This window comes from Lampetra fluviatilis, chromosome 4, assembly GCF_964198595.1.
Source record: "Lampetra fluviatilis chromosome 4, kcLamFluv1.1, whole genome shotgun sequence".
Taxonomy (NCBI): Eukaryota; Metazoa; Chordata; class Hyperoartia; order Petromyzontiformes; family Petromyzontidae; genus Lampetra; species Lampetra fluviatilis.
The window spans coordinates 7,748,028-7,763,235 of NC_136278.1; the positions used below are offsets into that span (position 1 = coordinate 7,748,028).

Below are 15,208 nucleotides of genomic sequence, written 5' to 3' on the forward strand. Positions count from 1 at the left end.
GCGCAATATAAAGTGTCCTGCCGTGTTCGCTGTGGTTTCAGTGACCAAACTAAAAAACAAGCTGACGTTACCCAACCGAGCATGTGTGATGTTAGCTAAACACGAAAACACAATGTAACTGGTATTGGTCAAACATCTCAATGCTAACAAAAAATTTACCTGCAAAATACTCTATTGGAATTACACACGGAGAAAATGCCGCCTTACTGCAAAAATAATAACTGAAAGAATTTCAAAAAAATTGTCTTGAGACTCAATGAGGCTTTCCTGGGTAAACAAGACATACTAACAAATCATTGTAATAGTTGTTTTGGAAAGTATAAAATTACGCAGTCTTTTAGAATCTATTACACGGGTTGAGGTTGGTAAACCATTTCGCTGGCATCAGGAGCTGCTTGGCCAAGAAGACAACAACCTTCCCAGGGTCTTCCCTGTCACGTGTCAAGACACAAACTAATGTCATGAAATCGGCGACTGAATGAGGACGGTCATCGTCCTCCGGGTCAGGTAAAACGCTCGGTTATCTGTGGACTGATTATCTGGGTGGTGGATTAACTGTGCTTTTGGAAAAATAAATGAAAATAGAGAATAGGGTATTCCATACGCCGTATGCGCATGCGCCGGATTCTGTTATTAGCCGCTCGTGACTCTGTGACCGATGACTTTAATAAACAGCAGAACACTACACATTCAATCTTACCCCCCCCCCCCCATTCTACGTGCGTAAACAATAAATATACGTAAACAATGCTTGTGTTAAATTCTGGCTTAGTAATCATTGGAAGGACGTAATAAACCATTTCGATACACATTAGGGTGGGTAGAATAATACATAGTGTTATGTTGAAATGTATAAGGTATAGGGTGGTTTATAGCAATACAGTATATAATTTAATGTTGGGTTTATCTATGGCAGTATATAGTACGGTATATGCTCGTCTGATGTAAGAGAATAAAGTTTAGATGGAAGCATATTATATAATTTTTACGACGTAGAATTGTAATGTATTACTTGCTGTTAGTAACTCAGCTTATTGTAGAGTATAGTAAGTATACTGATGGTGCTATGCAGTTTATACTTTAGTTTTTATGTAGTTTATACTTTAGTTTTCTACGTGGTTGTTTAGTAACTGCAGCTACATATCATTAACATTCCTTTCCTTTGTTAATGCTACTCCCTGCACCCCCCCTTTGTTGCTGCTGATCCTGCATAATGCATGGGCATAATATGACTTTGAAACCCCCCCGCCCACCTCCTACGCATTTTCCATGAATATGCTAAATTCCTCTTCATATGCACATTCTTTTTGTTAAGGCGCTCTTCCACCTCCAACCCAGTTTATATATAAGCTCCTAGCTTGGTAGAGTCTCATTCTTCACCTGAAGACGGCTGCTTGCGTTGTAGCCGAAACGTCGTGAGAATTATTTAATTTTATTATGTTATATTTTTATTATTTTATTACTTCCCTTCTACGTGACTTTACCGAAAGAACCAAGAAGATGAATGCTTGTGTTGCAGTCGAAACGTCGTGAGAATTTTATTTTTTATATTTTTGTTATTTTATTATTTCCCTTCTACATGACTTTACCGAAAGAACCAAGAATATAAATGCATACGTAAACAATACACAGTACAAATAATAAATATACATAAACAATGCATACGTCAACAAATACATCCATTTAATAGATGATTTTGGACATGATTTGCATCGTCCATGTTTCATTTTAATCCAGGGCACCCATCACTTCCCCCTCCACCCCCCCCCCCAAATGACCCCGGGTAATCGAGAGTTGACGATGACAATAACCCACATAACTTTCAATGCGAGACTAAGCAGTAGACGACTATGCTTTTGGCAGTGCATCCTCACCACAGCCATTGTCCATACAGCCGAAAAATAACTGCTGCTGAGTGAACCTGGGGAATCTTGAAGGCAAGCCCTCCACACCAACAATGCCTGGGTGGGGCTTTTATTGCCGTGCTAGGATGTAATCTCCGAGAGTGGAAATATTTTGGCGGAAAACAATAATATTTTACGCTGCTGTTTTGACATTACACATTTATGAAGTCGCGCAAGCCACAGGCGGTGGCCGTACTGCGGTTCTCTCCTGCACTGCAACAAAGCAATGCCTGCTGCACCTGCCTTCCGCTCACCAACACGCCGATGTTGCGTCGCAGCTCCAAAGTGGCGGATAAGATATATTGTTTGCAGGCAGTTTCGGAGTGGATGGCCCGCTCCGTGGCCGGAATGAAATTAAGTCACAGCTCATAGTTTCCCCCACCCCCACTTAGATATACAACTCTCAAATCGATATAGACAGACCAGGGGGTTTTTGATCATTCTTCCCATCACAAACCAATTAATCGCCTCGACTGGAGCTCGAGATTCAATTAAAGAGTCCAGTTTTACATTATGATAAATAGTGGCCTCGAATGGCTGTAGGCAGTCACACTAAACCATTAATCACAGTGTACAAATATAATCAGTACATCATATCTAATGACACGGGATTTTACTATCCTTGTTTAGATATCGATGTTAATTTAAGAATCGATACATCGATAAACTCATGCACACAGTGCAGCCAGTGAAGTTTTTAGGATTAGTGTGTCTATATGGGAATTCATCTACGGAGCTATTTTTAATTGCATTCACAAAGTGTATTCATCGAACAAAAGCAGCCGATAACCAAATAGCCCAGATTCCACCTCGATAGCACATTGTAGGGGCGACCACCAAGCACAATCAGGTCGTCATAAGCGGTGGCAGGGCTGCGTTGCGAACGGTAGATGGCGGTGCTGCAAAATCCATCATTGTAGCGTACTATGCTCCCGCATCTATGCTCTCCGCCTTCACCAACCCGCCGTAGACCAGCACATTGACGCATGCACTCAAGCAACCCGCCACAACACCCACGGCGTGGGTAGGCCCTCATTCAACAGTGGATTGCCTAGAGGGCTGTGCACGTGTGCACACATGCACGAGAAAACAGAAGGCACATAAAACATTTGGTGTTACTCAACGCTGACCCGTCCATCCAGAAACACGTCCGATACTAAGAACGCTCTGTGTGTGTGCGACCATTATCTTGCAGGTTGATGATGGCCAGGGAAAGGTGGGCTACGTAAAAAAATCTTCTACGTGAGCAAGGAGGGCCTCTGTGTGGTATCTACAGTGGAAAAAAAAAACAGGAAACAGGAAGGTTCTGTAGCCCATCAGGTTCCGATAAGTAACGGAGGAAAAAACACTCGCACTGCGAGTACCCAGTCAGCGTTCACTCAAACCCCTGCAGCTCGCAAACTGTAAAGTTAGGTCACCGTATAAATAAGGGACTGAATACAACACAACCAAGATGCCAAAACCCAAAAGTAGCTTCTGGCAGCTCTTAAGCAAACGATTCCCCACTGCCAAAACTGTCCAAGGGCCTCAAATACAACTGCTTTCAAGGCATGTAAGTTGTCCACTTTGAAGATGTATATCGTGAAAAGAGTGCGATTGAACAAACATGAAAGTGGCTTTCAAAAGGAGGGCCTTTATTGCATTTGAACCATGCAACTAAATCACAAGTGCTGGCAAGGTTTATTATGAGTGTGGGCGAAAAAGGCGCAGCTATGGGTATCGAGAGAGTAAGATTGTTTGTATATGCGTAAGAGGCATAATCAATTTTGGAGCTGAACCCAACTTGACAAACGCTTTGTCCACGAAGCTGTTGCTTAATGCGGACGGCAGCTTTTCAACTCACGTGAAGCGTGCTTTGGGTTCACACCTGCAACGGCAGCCAGATCCGGGCGCCTTAACAGAGGCAATCGAAAGAGCAGTGTTCGTTCATCTTAAAAAAACAATCATCCTCATCGGCGATAATCAGTCCACTGCTGCATGAATGGCTCCCCAAGCTACCACCACCACCACCACCACGTTCTCACGATCCTGTCCAGTAATCACCCCCATGTCCCTTCACCATCCCAACCGATACTATGGTTGGAGGATCCTGAGCTTGTGCTTTGGACAGGGACATGGTCCAACGGTAGCGCCTTCGCCGATTGTTGCAGACGTTGATGGTTCGAATCCAACGGCCACCCAGATTTTTACTGCGCCATCTCATTCACAGCTGACGTTAAAAATCCCCCAATGTCATTCGCAAGAACAGGCTGTTGGTGAGCCGGCATCTGTGCCTAAATTTGGCAGATTTTTTTTATTACCCCCAATTTACTCAATTGGGATTATACACTGGAATAATTGCCCCCTCCTGGCAGACTAATACCCCGGGTCACTCTTACAAATGAGACTATCCTGGTCTCGTGAGTTCTCACCTGGTTAAATAAAATAAACTTGAACTCTAGCTGTTGTGGACTGGGAGCCATGGTAATGGTGGGGGGGGAGGTGACTATACTTCACCATCGCAGAGTGTGGGTTGGTGAAGGGAGCACAAATTGTCTCTCCTCTCAATGAGAAGCTGATGGGTAGGGGTGCCCCTATTCAGTATAGCGACTCACCACGTGTATAAGCTTGTACAATAGACTTGCTAAAATTGTCTGCTCAAGTTGAGAAGTCTACTTGACACAATGTACAAAGGCACACGTAGGTGCATGCATTGACAGAGACAAAAAACTGATAAATTAAAAGACCTTGTAAAATGCTTTCAGACCAACAGCAATGAATCATTATAAAAAATTACACTCGTGTTTAATATGTTCCACGGTGGAAATATCGGCTACGTTTACAAAGGCAATAAAAAGGCTATTATATCCAAGTGACTCAAAGTTGCGGCTATTCACCCCGAAGTATTATCAGTAAATCCAGATGGTGCAGAGACAATGCAAGATGGAGCAACCCCTTGAGGCTAACATAAACACACCCAGTCACCCCTTCCTCCGAGTTCACCCACGCACACAGCAACACAGGCCCTCTCGCAACCACTGACAGACAACATCTTTCTCCGAACACAGGGCTGGGTTTTACAACCACCCGGTCATAAATAAGAACCGCCTTGTCTGAAGTGTTACTCTACAAGCATTAATGTAAAGATAATTCGTTACAATCACGAGCAAGGCATACTGCGAACTGCGCCCCAGTATTAAAAACAGGCGCGTTATATTTTTAGTCCCTTTGTGATGAAAGAACAGTGTTGTATCAGATGATTCTTTTGTATGTCTTACAACAATAACAGTTTCCCCAATAACTAAGCCCAAGCACTCATAAGTGGCTCAACAATGCATTGGACACCGCCAGTAATTATGACCACACCTCGCTCTGAACCCTGCCCCATCCTTTGACAGCCCAACGGGGGGTGCATCCAAAATCCTTGCAATTCTTGCCAATTCGCACATGCATGCCCCAGCAAGTGAAAGCACGTGTAGTACATGTAAAGGAGTGTGCTTTGAAAGTGTAAGTTTTAGCGGTCCGTGTATGTCTCTTACAGCCAATAGGAAATGTGGTTTTCGATTGCCCCCGTCTTATACTTTCCTGACACTGTTATCTGCCGCGCACACTCGTCTGCCGGTTCCTGTTTTGCACGAACAGGCTGCCCCGTCAAGAGCAGGAGGTTTCCTGTGCCACCGCTAACGGCCTTTCCCAGCCAACAAAACCATTAGCCGTTGCACCTATAATGTGCTGGTGTATGCACAGCGTGCATATCTGCACCATCATCGGCAGGCACCAATACCAAAGCCCCCCTCTCATTGTTGGTTCAATTGTTAATGGTAATGTTGAGCAGTGAGTAATCAAACTTATGATACGCTTTTTCCCTGATTGTGTAACCACAAAATGTTCCCTTTGGTCACTAACTAATACGAGTGTGGCTCTTAGTACAGCTAAGATTTTCACAGCCTGTGACAAAAAAAAATTGCACGGCTATTTCTTTCCAGCATGGAGAACTAAAGTAATAAGGTATCGGTATAGTGTTATGTGGATGTATGCACATGTACAGCCCTTTAGGAAATACACTACTGGATGAGGGTCTGCCCACACCTTATCGGTCGTGGGATTTATCCGACCATACTTCACCACCCTGGTAAGTGCCGATTCCTGCAAGATAAATAAAGATTCTGATTCTGAGGTTGGTGAAGCCAACGAGCATAATTGAAGTGGAAGATAACTGCAGTTCAAAAATAAATTTTGTTGCACCACTCTATTGCCTACCATGTCGCTCCACAACCTGTTGTACTTGATGGTCAACCATCCAAGCGCGATGCTAGCCCGATAATATCCAGGCTCCACCGTTTGATCAACTCACTCAGAACGCACCCATTCTCATCAGATCAATGGCAGAATATGCGTAAGACTTTAAAGTTAAAATGCAGCCCTGAAAATTCTGACTCGCGCTGTTGGCAGAAGGGCGACCAATAGAGGGAATTCTAGAGAGCTCCACGAGAGGGTATTTGGCCTACTCTTCCACGCTGGCCAGACCCCTTGGAAAACGTGAGAATACCAATACAGTACCATTCACCCCACCATACATAACCGGTAAATCAAATAACTGGAATATGGATGAGAAAATTAGTTAAATAAATCAAAACAACCACCGGTTCAGAAGGCCCGTAGGCTGACCAATGAAATTAAAATATTATTTTCTTGAATGCAATAGATTACATTCGGAAATTTTATTGGAAAATAATTTCCTGCACAAATGACCATCAAGGCGGTGCTCATCTCCCGTTTACAGCCCTGAATCAGTGGTGGAAATTCCTCATTCCCAGGGCAGGTACGAGTCTCTCCACAAGACAACCACCACAGTTGCCTTCCCCACAAAGTGGTACTTATTTTATCGAAACCAAAAGGATGATAGACTGAGTCAACCCTCAATCGTTATTTTTAACTTCCAACCTTCAGATTGTGGGGTGCTTGCACTTCCACTCAACTGTCTGCATTATACTTCCATATATTGAGGTCACATTGATAGTGGTTACGCTTTAAATACAAATTTTATATAAAAATATTTATTTATTTTTACCAGGTAAGGCCCACTGAACTAAATTTCGATTTAAAGCTTTCGTGACTGCAGGGATTCATCTTCTTGGTTCTTTCGGTAAAGTCACGTAGAATGGAAATAATGAAATAATAAAAATAAAACATAATAAAATAATTCTCACGACAGCCACAACGCAAGCAGCCATCCTCAGGTGAAGAACAGGTCTGTCGATAAGTCTTATCGAGTCTTATCGACAGACCTGTTCTTCACCTGAGGACGGCTACTTGCGTTGTGGCCGAAACGTCGTGAGAATTATTTTATTATGTTGTATTTTTATTATTTTATTATTTCCATTCTACGTGACTTTACCGAAAGATGAAGGCCCACTGAGCTATATAACTTTTTCAGAAGCGACCTGGCCACAAATGAGAGCTCAACGAAGTGGCTTATCATGTGGAAATGTATAGCGGCCAAATATTCTAAATGCATGTTTGTAAATGTGGAGGGAAAAGCCGGAGGACTTGAAGAAAAATCCACGCTACCATGGGGAGAATATGCAAACTCCAAATTTACAGGCATCGTCAGGGTCGGGATCAAACCCACGACGTCCTTTATACCAGGCCAAGTAGTTAACATCTCGCCACTGTGCACTTAAGGGTGATATGTATTGTGGCATTGCAGGACCATGGGGCTGGTGGTGGCATAGAAAGACCAGTGGATACATTGTGGTTGATAAAGATAAAGTTTTCGACCATCAGAAAACCTTCTCATCATATTACGTTTTGGCTAAATCAGAAGGGGCATAAGCTAAGAAATGCAAAATGGTTTAAAGGGCGGTGCCCATCTCCTTTTCTGAGCCTTTTCTGGGCCCAAAGCCAGATATGTCATGCAACAATTCCTGCGGATTTCTGACTAGTGAATCATCCACTCCTGTTGCCATCACACAACAACATGCAGTTCAATAACAGTCATGCCAGGATCACAAGGCAAGCACTCCTTTAACTTCCTTACCCGGATAATTGTAGATGTCCAGATACGAATCAGACCGGTCCCTTATTTTACAATCTCAACATTGGTTTCTATTGGAAGGATACTTTTCAAGAAAGCAAAAATCATAGCGTGAAGCTGCAGAAAGGACATGTGAAACTGGGTCTTCTGCATTGCAATAAAGATGCTAAAAGGAAAAAGTGTTCATTGAGTAAAGACAACGTTTTTGGTACAATGTAGCAATATACCTCTCCAAATATAAAAAATATTTTAGAGTGTGATATATATTTATTTCAGTCCTCGTTCATTCCACTGCTGGATTAAAGTATTCCCATGTTATGCAGAACATGGGGGGGGTTTGGCCATACTTCGCTACCCTGGTCAGTGGGGGTTGGTGAAGCAGGAGTGGGTCTAAGACAGGTTTAGATAACACTCGGGTGAACAGGACTCGAACACGGGTCACTGGGTTCAAAGCGCAATAAAATAACTCCTGTGCCATTCATTCTAATTCTTATTTTAATTGTAGAGGTGGCTCAGTGACTCAGGGGGCAGAGCACTTAGCCAGTATTGTTGAGAATTTGGGCTTGAATCTGGGCAGCCACCCAGGATTAAGCTATGTTCTCAAGTGTAATGCGTTCATGGTCTCAGCTCAGTCACAAATGATTGTACAAACATCAAATACATTTTGGTTTTCATTTCATTTTCATAATTTTATTACTGAGCTGTTTGAAATCTGTTTTACTCACAAGCAACAATCGGTCATTCAAAATCACACACAAAGGTTTGAACCTAGTCTGCTCAGGAGGCCGGTGAAAGTGAATTCAACAGTAGTCTAGGGGTGCCAAGATGAACATTTTTTATCTCCTTTCGCCTGGTACGCAAGGTCGTGGGTTCGATCCTGACGATGCCTGCTGTATATTTTCAGTTTTCATATTCTCCCCATGGTCACGCGGATTATTCTACGGCGGCTCCTCCGGTTTTGCCGTCCACATTAGAAACGTGCGTTGAGATTATATGGCTACGATAAATTCCCATATATATGATAAGCCACTTCGATGAGCTATCGTGTATGACCAGGTTGCCTCTAAAACAGAGCTAACAGCTCAGTGCACTTTACCTGTAAAATAATTGTGTATATGTATAGTGACACCATCTTCTCTGACACAGGGTAGTGGAACTCTCCACTGTGCAACTCTCCACTGCTGGCTGGAGAGTTCCAAATAGAAATGTATTCATCTCCAGTTATGACACAAAAAATACAAATGGAATGTAATATTTGCAGAAAAAAAGAAACACTGGTAATATTCATGAAATACATTTTTTTTTTATTTGTAATAATTATTAGCAATATAGATTGTGCAAGCCATGCTGCAAACTGAAAACAAAAATGCCTACCAAAAAAAAGATCTTTTCAGATGTGGCCTATAAAAAGCCTTACATATATCAAAAGGAACTGTATGTGACATGTCGGTTTGCAGGAAATAAATCTGAAAAACTTCTGGAAATCATGTGCTCGAATCGTGTTGGAAGTATGTCACAGCTGCCTATGGACAATATCACCTGGAATTTCGCCACAGCGTTGAGCCTAGACAGTGCTTGGATGAGCAAACACTCTGCAAAGAAGGCTAATGTGGGGGTGAGGGTACTTTGCAGACAGCATGAGAGTAGTGTTCAATATCCATTGTTGTACTACACTTCTACACTCCCACATCTATGCACCCCACCTTCACTAACTCGCACTGACCAGCATGCCATACAGCATGGGGAGGCCTTCATACAATCGAGATGGCCGATACGGCTTTCAATATACTTACAAGCAAGAAAAATTGCAGGACATTCTCAAGAAAACCAACTGCTTGGATTGATCTTAATGACGACCAGCATTACATAACATCATAATGTGATGGTGTCACCATAATATGACGATGTCTGCCAAGGGACAAGATGTGACAGAGAGGATGTCCACCTTGGGAGGTTGATGAAATTATATCGTGTACAGGTGATAGGCAGATTATTACATCACAGGACCATGAAAAATGCACCAGCTTCAGGGTACCTTCATCCAACAGTGGATTGATCAGGTGATTGATGACGTCACCCAACGCGATGGTAAACATCGTGAATTATTCAGTATAAGGCCATTCCTCACGTAAACAATTCCAATAAAAATGGCTATATTTGGAAATCTGAGTGCTATGGACGACTTGAATCTCTTTACTGTATCACCAATTAGCTCTGACAAAATACCAGACACTTCCCTGCAGCTTTTTTTATTCTTATCATATATTGTCACTGATAACCGTTCTGATGAGAAGAAAAAAAACATCATATTAATTTTCTGGGAGGCTTCTGGTAACTGTTTGAAGTGAAACAATTAAATACTGTAGATGAGATATTAATATTTCATTTCCACATTAAAAATGTATTTGGACTTGAGGATTCGGTGAAAAAAATGACGATGAAATGTACTCGGGTGCATTGCCAAAGAAGGAAAGAGATGGAGCAATGAAATCAGTTTGCGTCAAGTGCTAAATATATTGCTAAATTACTGAAACGTGACAGATGGAAATGGTTTGGAGATTTATCCAGCTATCAGTGGATTGATCGTGGCTGATAATGATGGTCATAATGATCATGGAGAGTGAATAGAAAATTAATTGTTCCATAAAATAAGAGTCCATAATAGCAGCCAGTTAATGACACAAAACACAGGCTATTTAATATCCCTGAGATTAAGTGACACTCAAACATGACCTGCCATACATATGCGTATGAACCCAATGCGAGCACATCTAAACAATAATACACCGTGAGACACCATATTAAACCTGGATTTGAATTCAATGGTAACACAACATAACCACCCTCATTTGGCTATTACACGCCAACTTAAGTTTTTAGTCTGAAAAAATTAATAAATAACCAAATCATGCCTTGGGTGGAGTGGTGACAAAGCGGTTAGCACATTGAATTTCGATTTGAAGCTTCTTTCATGACTGCAGCAGGGATTCATCTTATTGGTTCTTTCGGTAAAGTCACGTAGAAGGGAAATAATAAAATAATAAAAATAAAACATAAAATACAATTCTCACGACGTTTCGGCCACAACGCAAGCGGCCGTCCTCAGGTGAAGAACAGGTCTGTCGGGAAGACAGCGTCTGACCTTTTCTTCACCTGAGGACGGCTGCTTGCGTTGTGGCCGAAACGTCGTGAGAATTAATGTATTATTTTTATTATTTAATTATTTCCCTTCTACGTGACTTTACCGAAAGAACCAAGAAGAGGTTAGCACATTGTGCTATGAATCCAGCAAATATTTTTAGATTCTTGGCCATGGCGAACATCAGTGGCGAGGTATGTCGGAGCCAGTCCTGGGCACCTCCTTCACAAATTAGGACCGACCAGCATTGGTGAAGTATTGTCGAACAACCCTCAAACACAGTTTAATGCAGGTGTAGATTGATGTAACTTTTTAACGTTAATGATGACTGTTATTAACTGTCTTCTTGGTTCTTTCGGTAAAGTCACGTAGAATGGAAATAAAATAAAACATTAAAATAATTCTCATGACGTTTCGGCCACAACGCAAGCAGCCGTCCTCAGGTGAAGACCAGGTCTGTCGGGGAGACTGATCTGGTCTTCACCTGAGGACGGCTGCTTGCATTGTGGCCGAAACGTCGAGAGAATTATTTTATAATGTTTTATTTTATTATTTTATTATTTCCATTCTACGTGACTTTACCGAAAGAACCAAGAAGATGAATCCCTGCAGTGACGAAAGCTTTAAATCGAAATTGTTATTAACTGCTAAATACTTTAACGTTAACAGTCAATATAATGAAAACGTTAGATCATGTGAGCTCGTCTGCAGTCCTCTCTTCTCCACGATGTGGCAGGAGTAAATATAGACGGGGTGAGATCACCGATGTCAGTTTAAGCAGCTGTCTCTCTCGAGAGGATACATAACACGGCAGCTCATAAACTAATATCTCCTGCTATACAACTGCACTAGTATTGATTCTGAAGTGGTATAAATGTATGCACAGCTAAATGTATACATTAAAAGATCACCAAGCTTTATTATGGATACAGAACATAGCACCTTGCAGATGTGTCATCCCAGAAGGTTTCCTATTTTATTCCAGCTTAAAACAGGGTCAGGCATGAATGAACAATACAGAAATATGGCTACTACAAAAAAAGATTAAATGTGGCCACAAAATTGGCACAGAAGGACCTACTCTAGCAAATGAGTGAGTTATTTAAACAGCAACCAGTGCATGTGAAATATTATTGCGTGGGTTGTTAAAAAGGAAAAATAAACAAACCCTGAGTACAAACACATTAAAATCTAAGCATGTAAATGGCAGCATTAGCGGTGGGAGTGACAGTGTGAATGGGGACAGCAAAAGACCCTCTTGCATGGACAAGCACACACAAACCGATCCCACCAGTAAACATTTGACTTTGAGTATAAACATACGATATTAAAGATAACAAACAGATGCCTGTGCCATGGTAACTACCACAGCCAAAAAAAATCACACTTAAGGTGGTAGCAGTCAGGAATTGGCAGTGGGTTCCTCCTGGCCTGTCTGTGTTTTGAGTGTTATCCCCTAGAACGCATGTTTTCTTTTGGAATTCTGGTTCACTTCCACAATCAAAACACTCATTCGTAGAGTTATCCAAACATCCCGTTCAGTTACATGCTGAAAAAGAGTGTTGAGGCTCAGTGAAACTTTCCTGGGTGAATAAAAGTAATTATAATTGTTAACTTCATTAAGAGGTAAAGCATTCCAACGCTGGCAACACCTTTACACAATATCGAGGCTTCCCTGGATTGGAAAATCGAATGATTTATGGTACTGTACTCGTATTATGATAGTGATTGTCTTACAAACTGTCCCTGCCATCAGGATATGAAATTTACACCAATGGCACCGGGGGATTGCCCATAGAAAAATCTTCCAAAGTGAATTTCAAGATGAAAAAACTATAATATCAGTTCAATGTTACAATAAATATTCATAAAATCAAAGCTACAATAATTAAAAGTTACGGCGTCGAAATTCATATATAGTTAGCGAGCATATATTTACATTTTTGAAGCATCAAGGACCAACAATCAAGTTTGTTAGCCAAAAACCTGATCAAATGTCGGTATTTTTTAATACTGAGTAGACTTAGAGGCGTCCCAACTTACCCACCCAGGAAGCCGAAAATTAAGCCAACACTTGGCCCTATATTAAGTCTCTCGCTATATTTGCCACACCAAACCACTTATTTTAGGCTGAGCCGAGTTGGAGGTGTGCCAACAATCCAGCCAGGAAAATCAGGCCATGTCAAACTCACCATTGGCCTCATTCTAGATTTGAAGCTTTCGTGACTGCAAGGATTCATATTCTTAGGTTTTTTCGGTAAAGTCACATAGGTAAAACATTAAACTTTAAATTAATAAAAGTAAAATAAAAATCACTGACATTAAAGTATTTTTATTTTACTTTTATTAATTTTAATTTTTTTACCTACGTGACTTTACCGAAAACACCTAAGAACATTGGCCTCATGTTTACATTACATTGGCACAGTGTGGGTGAAGGGTGGCACCACCAGAGGCAGGAACTAGTTTCACGCTGAGTGGCCCTACAGGTATCCCACCCAGTCAATCAGGCCAGAGCTCAGACGAACCCTCGGCCCCATGAGTACATTGGAATCTCTACCTAATTTCAGCCACAGCTAAGAACTAATTTCATGTCGAGTAAACTTACAAGCGTCCCGCATCACCAGCCAACCAGCTAGGCCGGAGATCAAGTCAAGACAGCCCATGTCCACATGTTCACGTTAGTCTCTCTCTCTCAACCACGCACACGATCACCAGACAGGAGCACACACACACACATAGTCACACGGCTCCACTGACTTAAGAGACGTCCTACTCAGCCACCAGCCAGGAAGAACGCCCAAGAGACCAGGCCCACCCCACACCGTGGGTCCTGTGTTTGCATTAGTCTCAGCTCGTCTTCGGCCACAGATCATGATGATGACACCGCCCCCCCCTCCACTCATTTGACGCTACGCGCACCTAGAGGCGCTCCCACCCAGCACCCGTGTCTACAACTGCAGTGTCAAGCCACCACGGCGAGCGCGGTGTGCCGACTGTGTGGCCTTGGGTCCCACCGGTGGTGAGTGTGGTAGCAAGAGGGGTGAGGGGGGGGGTAAGGGCCAGGGCGCAAAACAACCGGCACGACGACCACGCAAGCAAGAGCCTCCCCCGTCTGGGCGTGTAAACCTGAGCGTGGGGCCGATGCACGCCGTGTCCGTGCTCTCGATCTCGCGCAAGATCCGCTCGTGTTCCGCTGCCGTCTCAACGCTCTCCGCCTCCACCGCTGCCATCTTTCACTGTAAGCTGGTGGGGAGGAGTGAAGCGCTATGACGTCATGTCACTCAGCGATGACGTAACCGTCGGTACAGTAGGCGCAAGTGACGTCGCGGCAGAGGTGAGCGGGGTGCATCGGGGCGAGAATGCGGCGGTGACGTCATGTAATGGGAGGGGTTGATGTGAACTTTTGACGTCACCGCGCAGGGCTGAGGATTGCGGCGGAAAAGGTGGGCGGTCAGGGGTGACGTCATTGCTGGATAGTTATACTCTTTGGTTCTTTCGGTAAAGGGGCCGTCCATAAATGACGTCACGCGATTTTGGACGATTTTTGACCCCCCCCCCTCGTCACACGGCGTCACAAAAAGTCAGACTTCCCTCAAATATGACGTCACAAAGCTCTGCCCCCCACCCCAAAAAAAAATATGCTTCAAATCGCTTTAAACTATTGTCATTGTAGTGCGTATTTAATGTGGCGCTGTACTCTGATGTTGTAGGAGAAAACATTTATTAAAAAGTATATTTAATTAAGTAGAACGTGTTGTCTATATTTATTTAAAGTTGCGCATTTTGATGTGACGTCACATTTCTCAACCCCCCCCCCCCTCGTCACACATCGTCACAAATGTCTGATCCCCCACCCCCCCCCCCAGGTGCGTGACGTCATTTATGGACGGCCCCTAACACAAAATCGCCACTACCAAGGACAGTCGTCATTTTTGTATTACTTTAGTATAAATAAATGTTAAAGTATAAATACATTAAAATTTTGGATTCATATGTTGTTTTTTTCTGACTTTATGAACGAAAAGACACAAATTCGCCCGCGAAAACAAAAGCATCATGTGCCTTACGAATAACGTGTCTAACCGGCGCACGTAACACGTTTGGAGTTTGCACGTTCTCCCCGTGGTCGCCTGGATGTGTCTCCGG

At 42.8% G+C, this 15,208-nt stretch overlaps 1 protein-coding gene across 1 annotated transcript in view; it reads right to left on the reverse strand.

The window, feature by feature from the left end:
- LOC144931534 (exocyst complex component 6B-like) overlaps positions 1-14,325 on the reverse strand; it is a 152,106-nt gene extending 137,781 nt beyond the window's left edge. The window contains exon 1 of the mRNA XM_078855487.1: positions 14,189-14,325. Coding sequence (XP_078711613.1) covers positions 14,189-14,292 — 104 coding nt within the window. The 5' untranslated portion in view covers positions 14,293-14,325. The remainder of the gene's footprint in view (positions 1-14,188) is intronic.
- Positions 14,326-15,208: the final 883 nt, after the last annotated feature.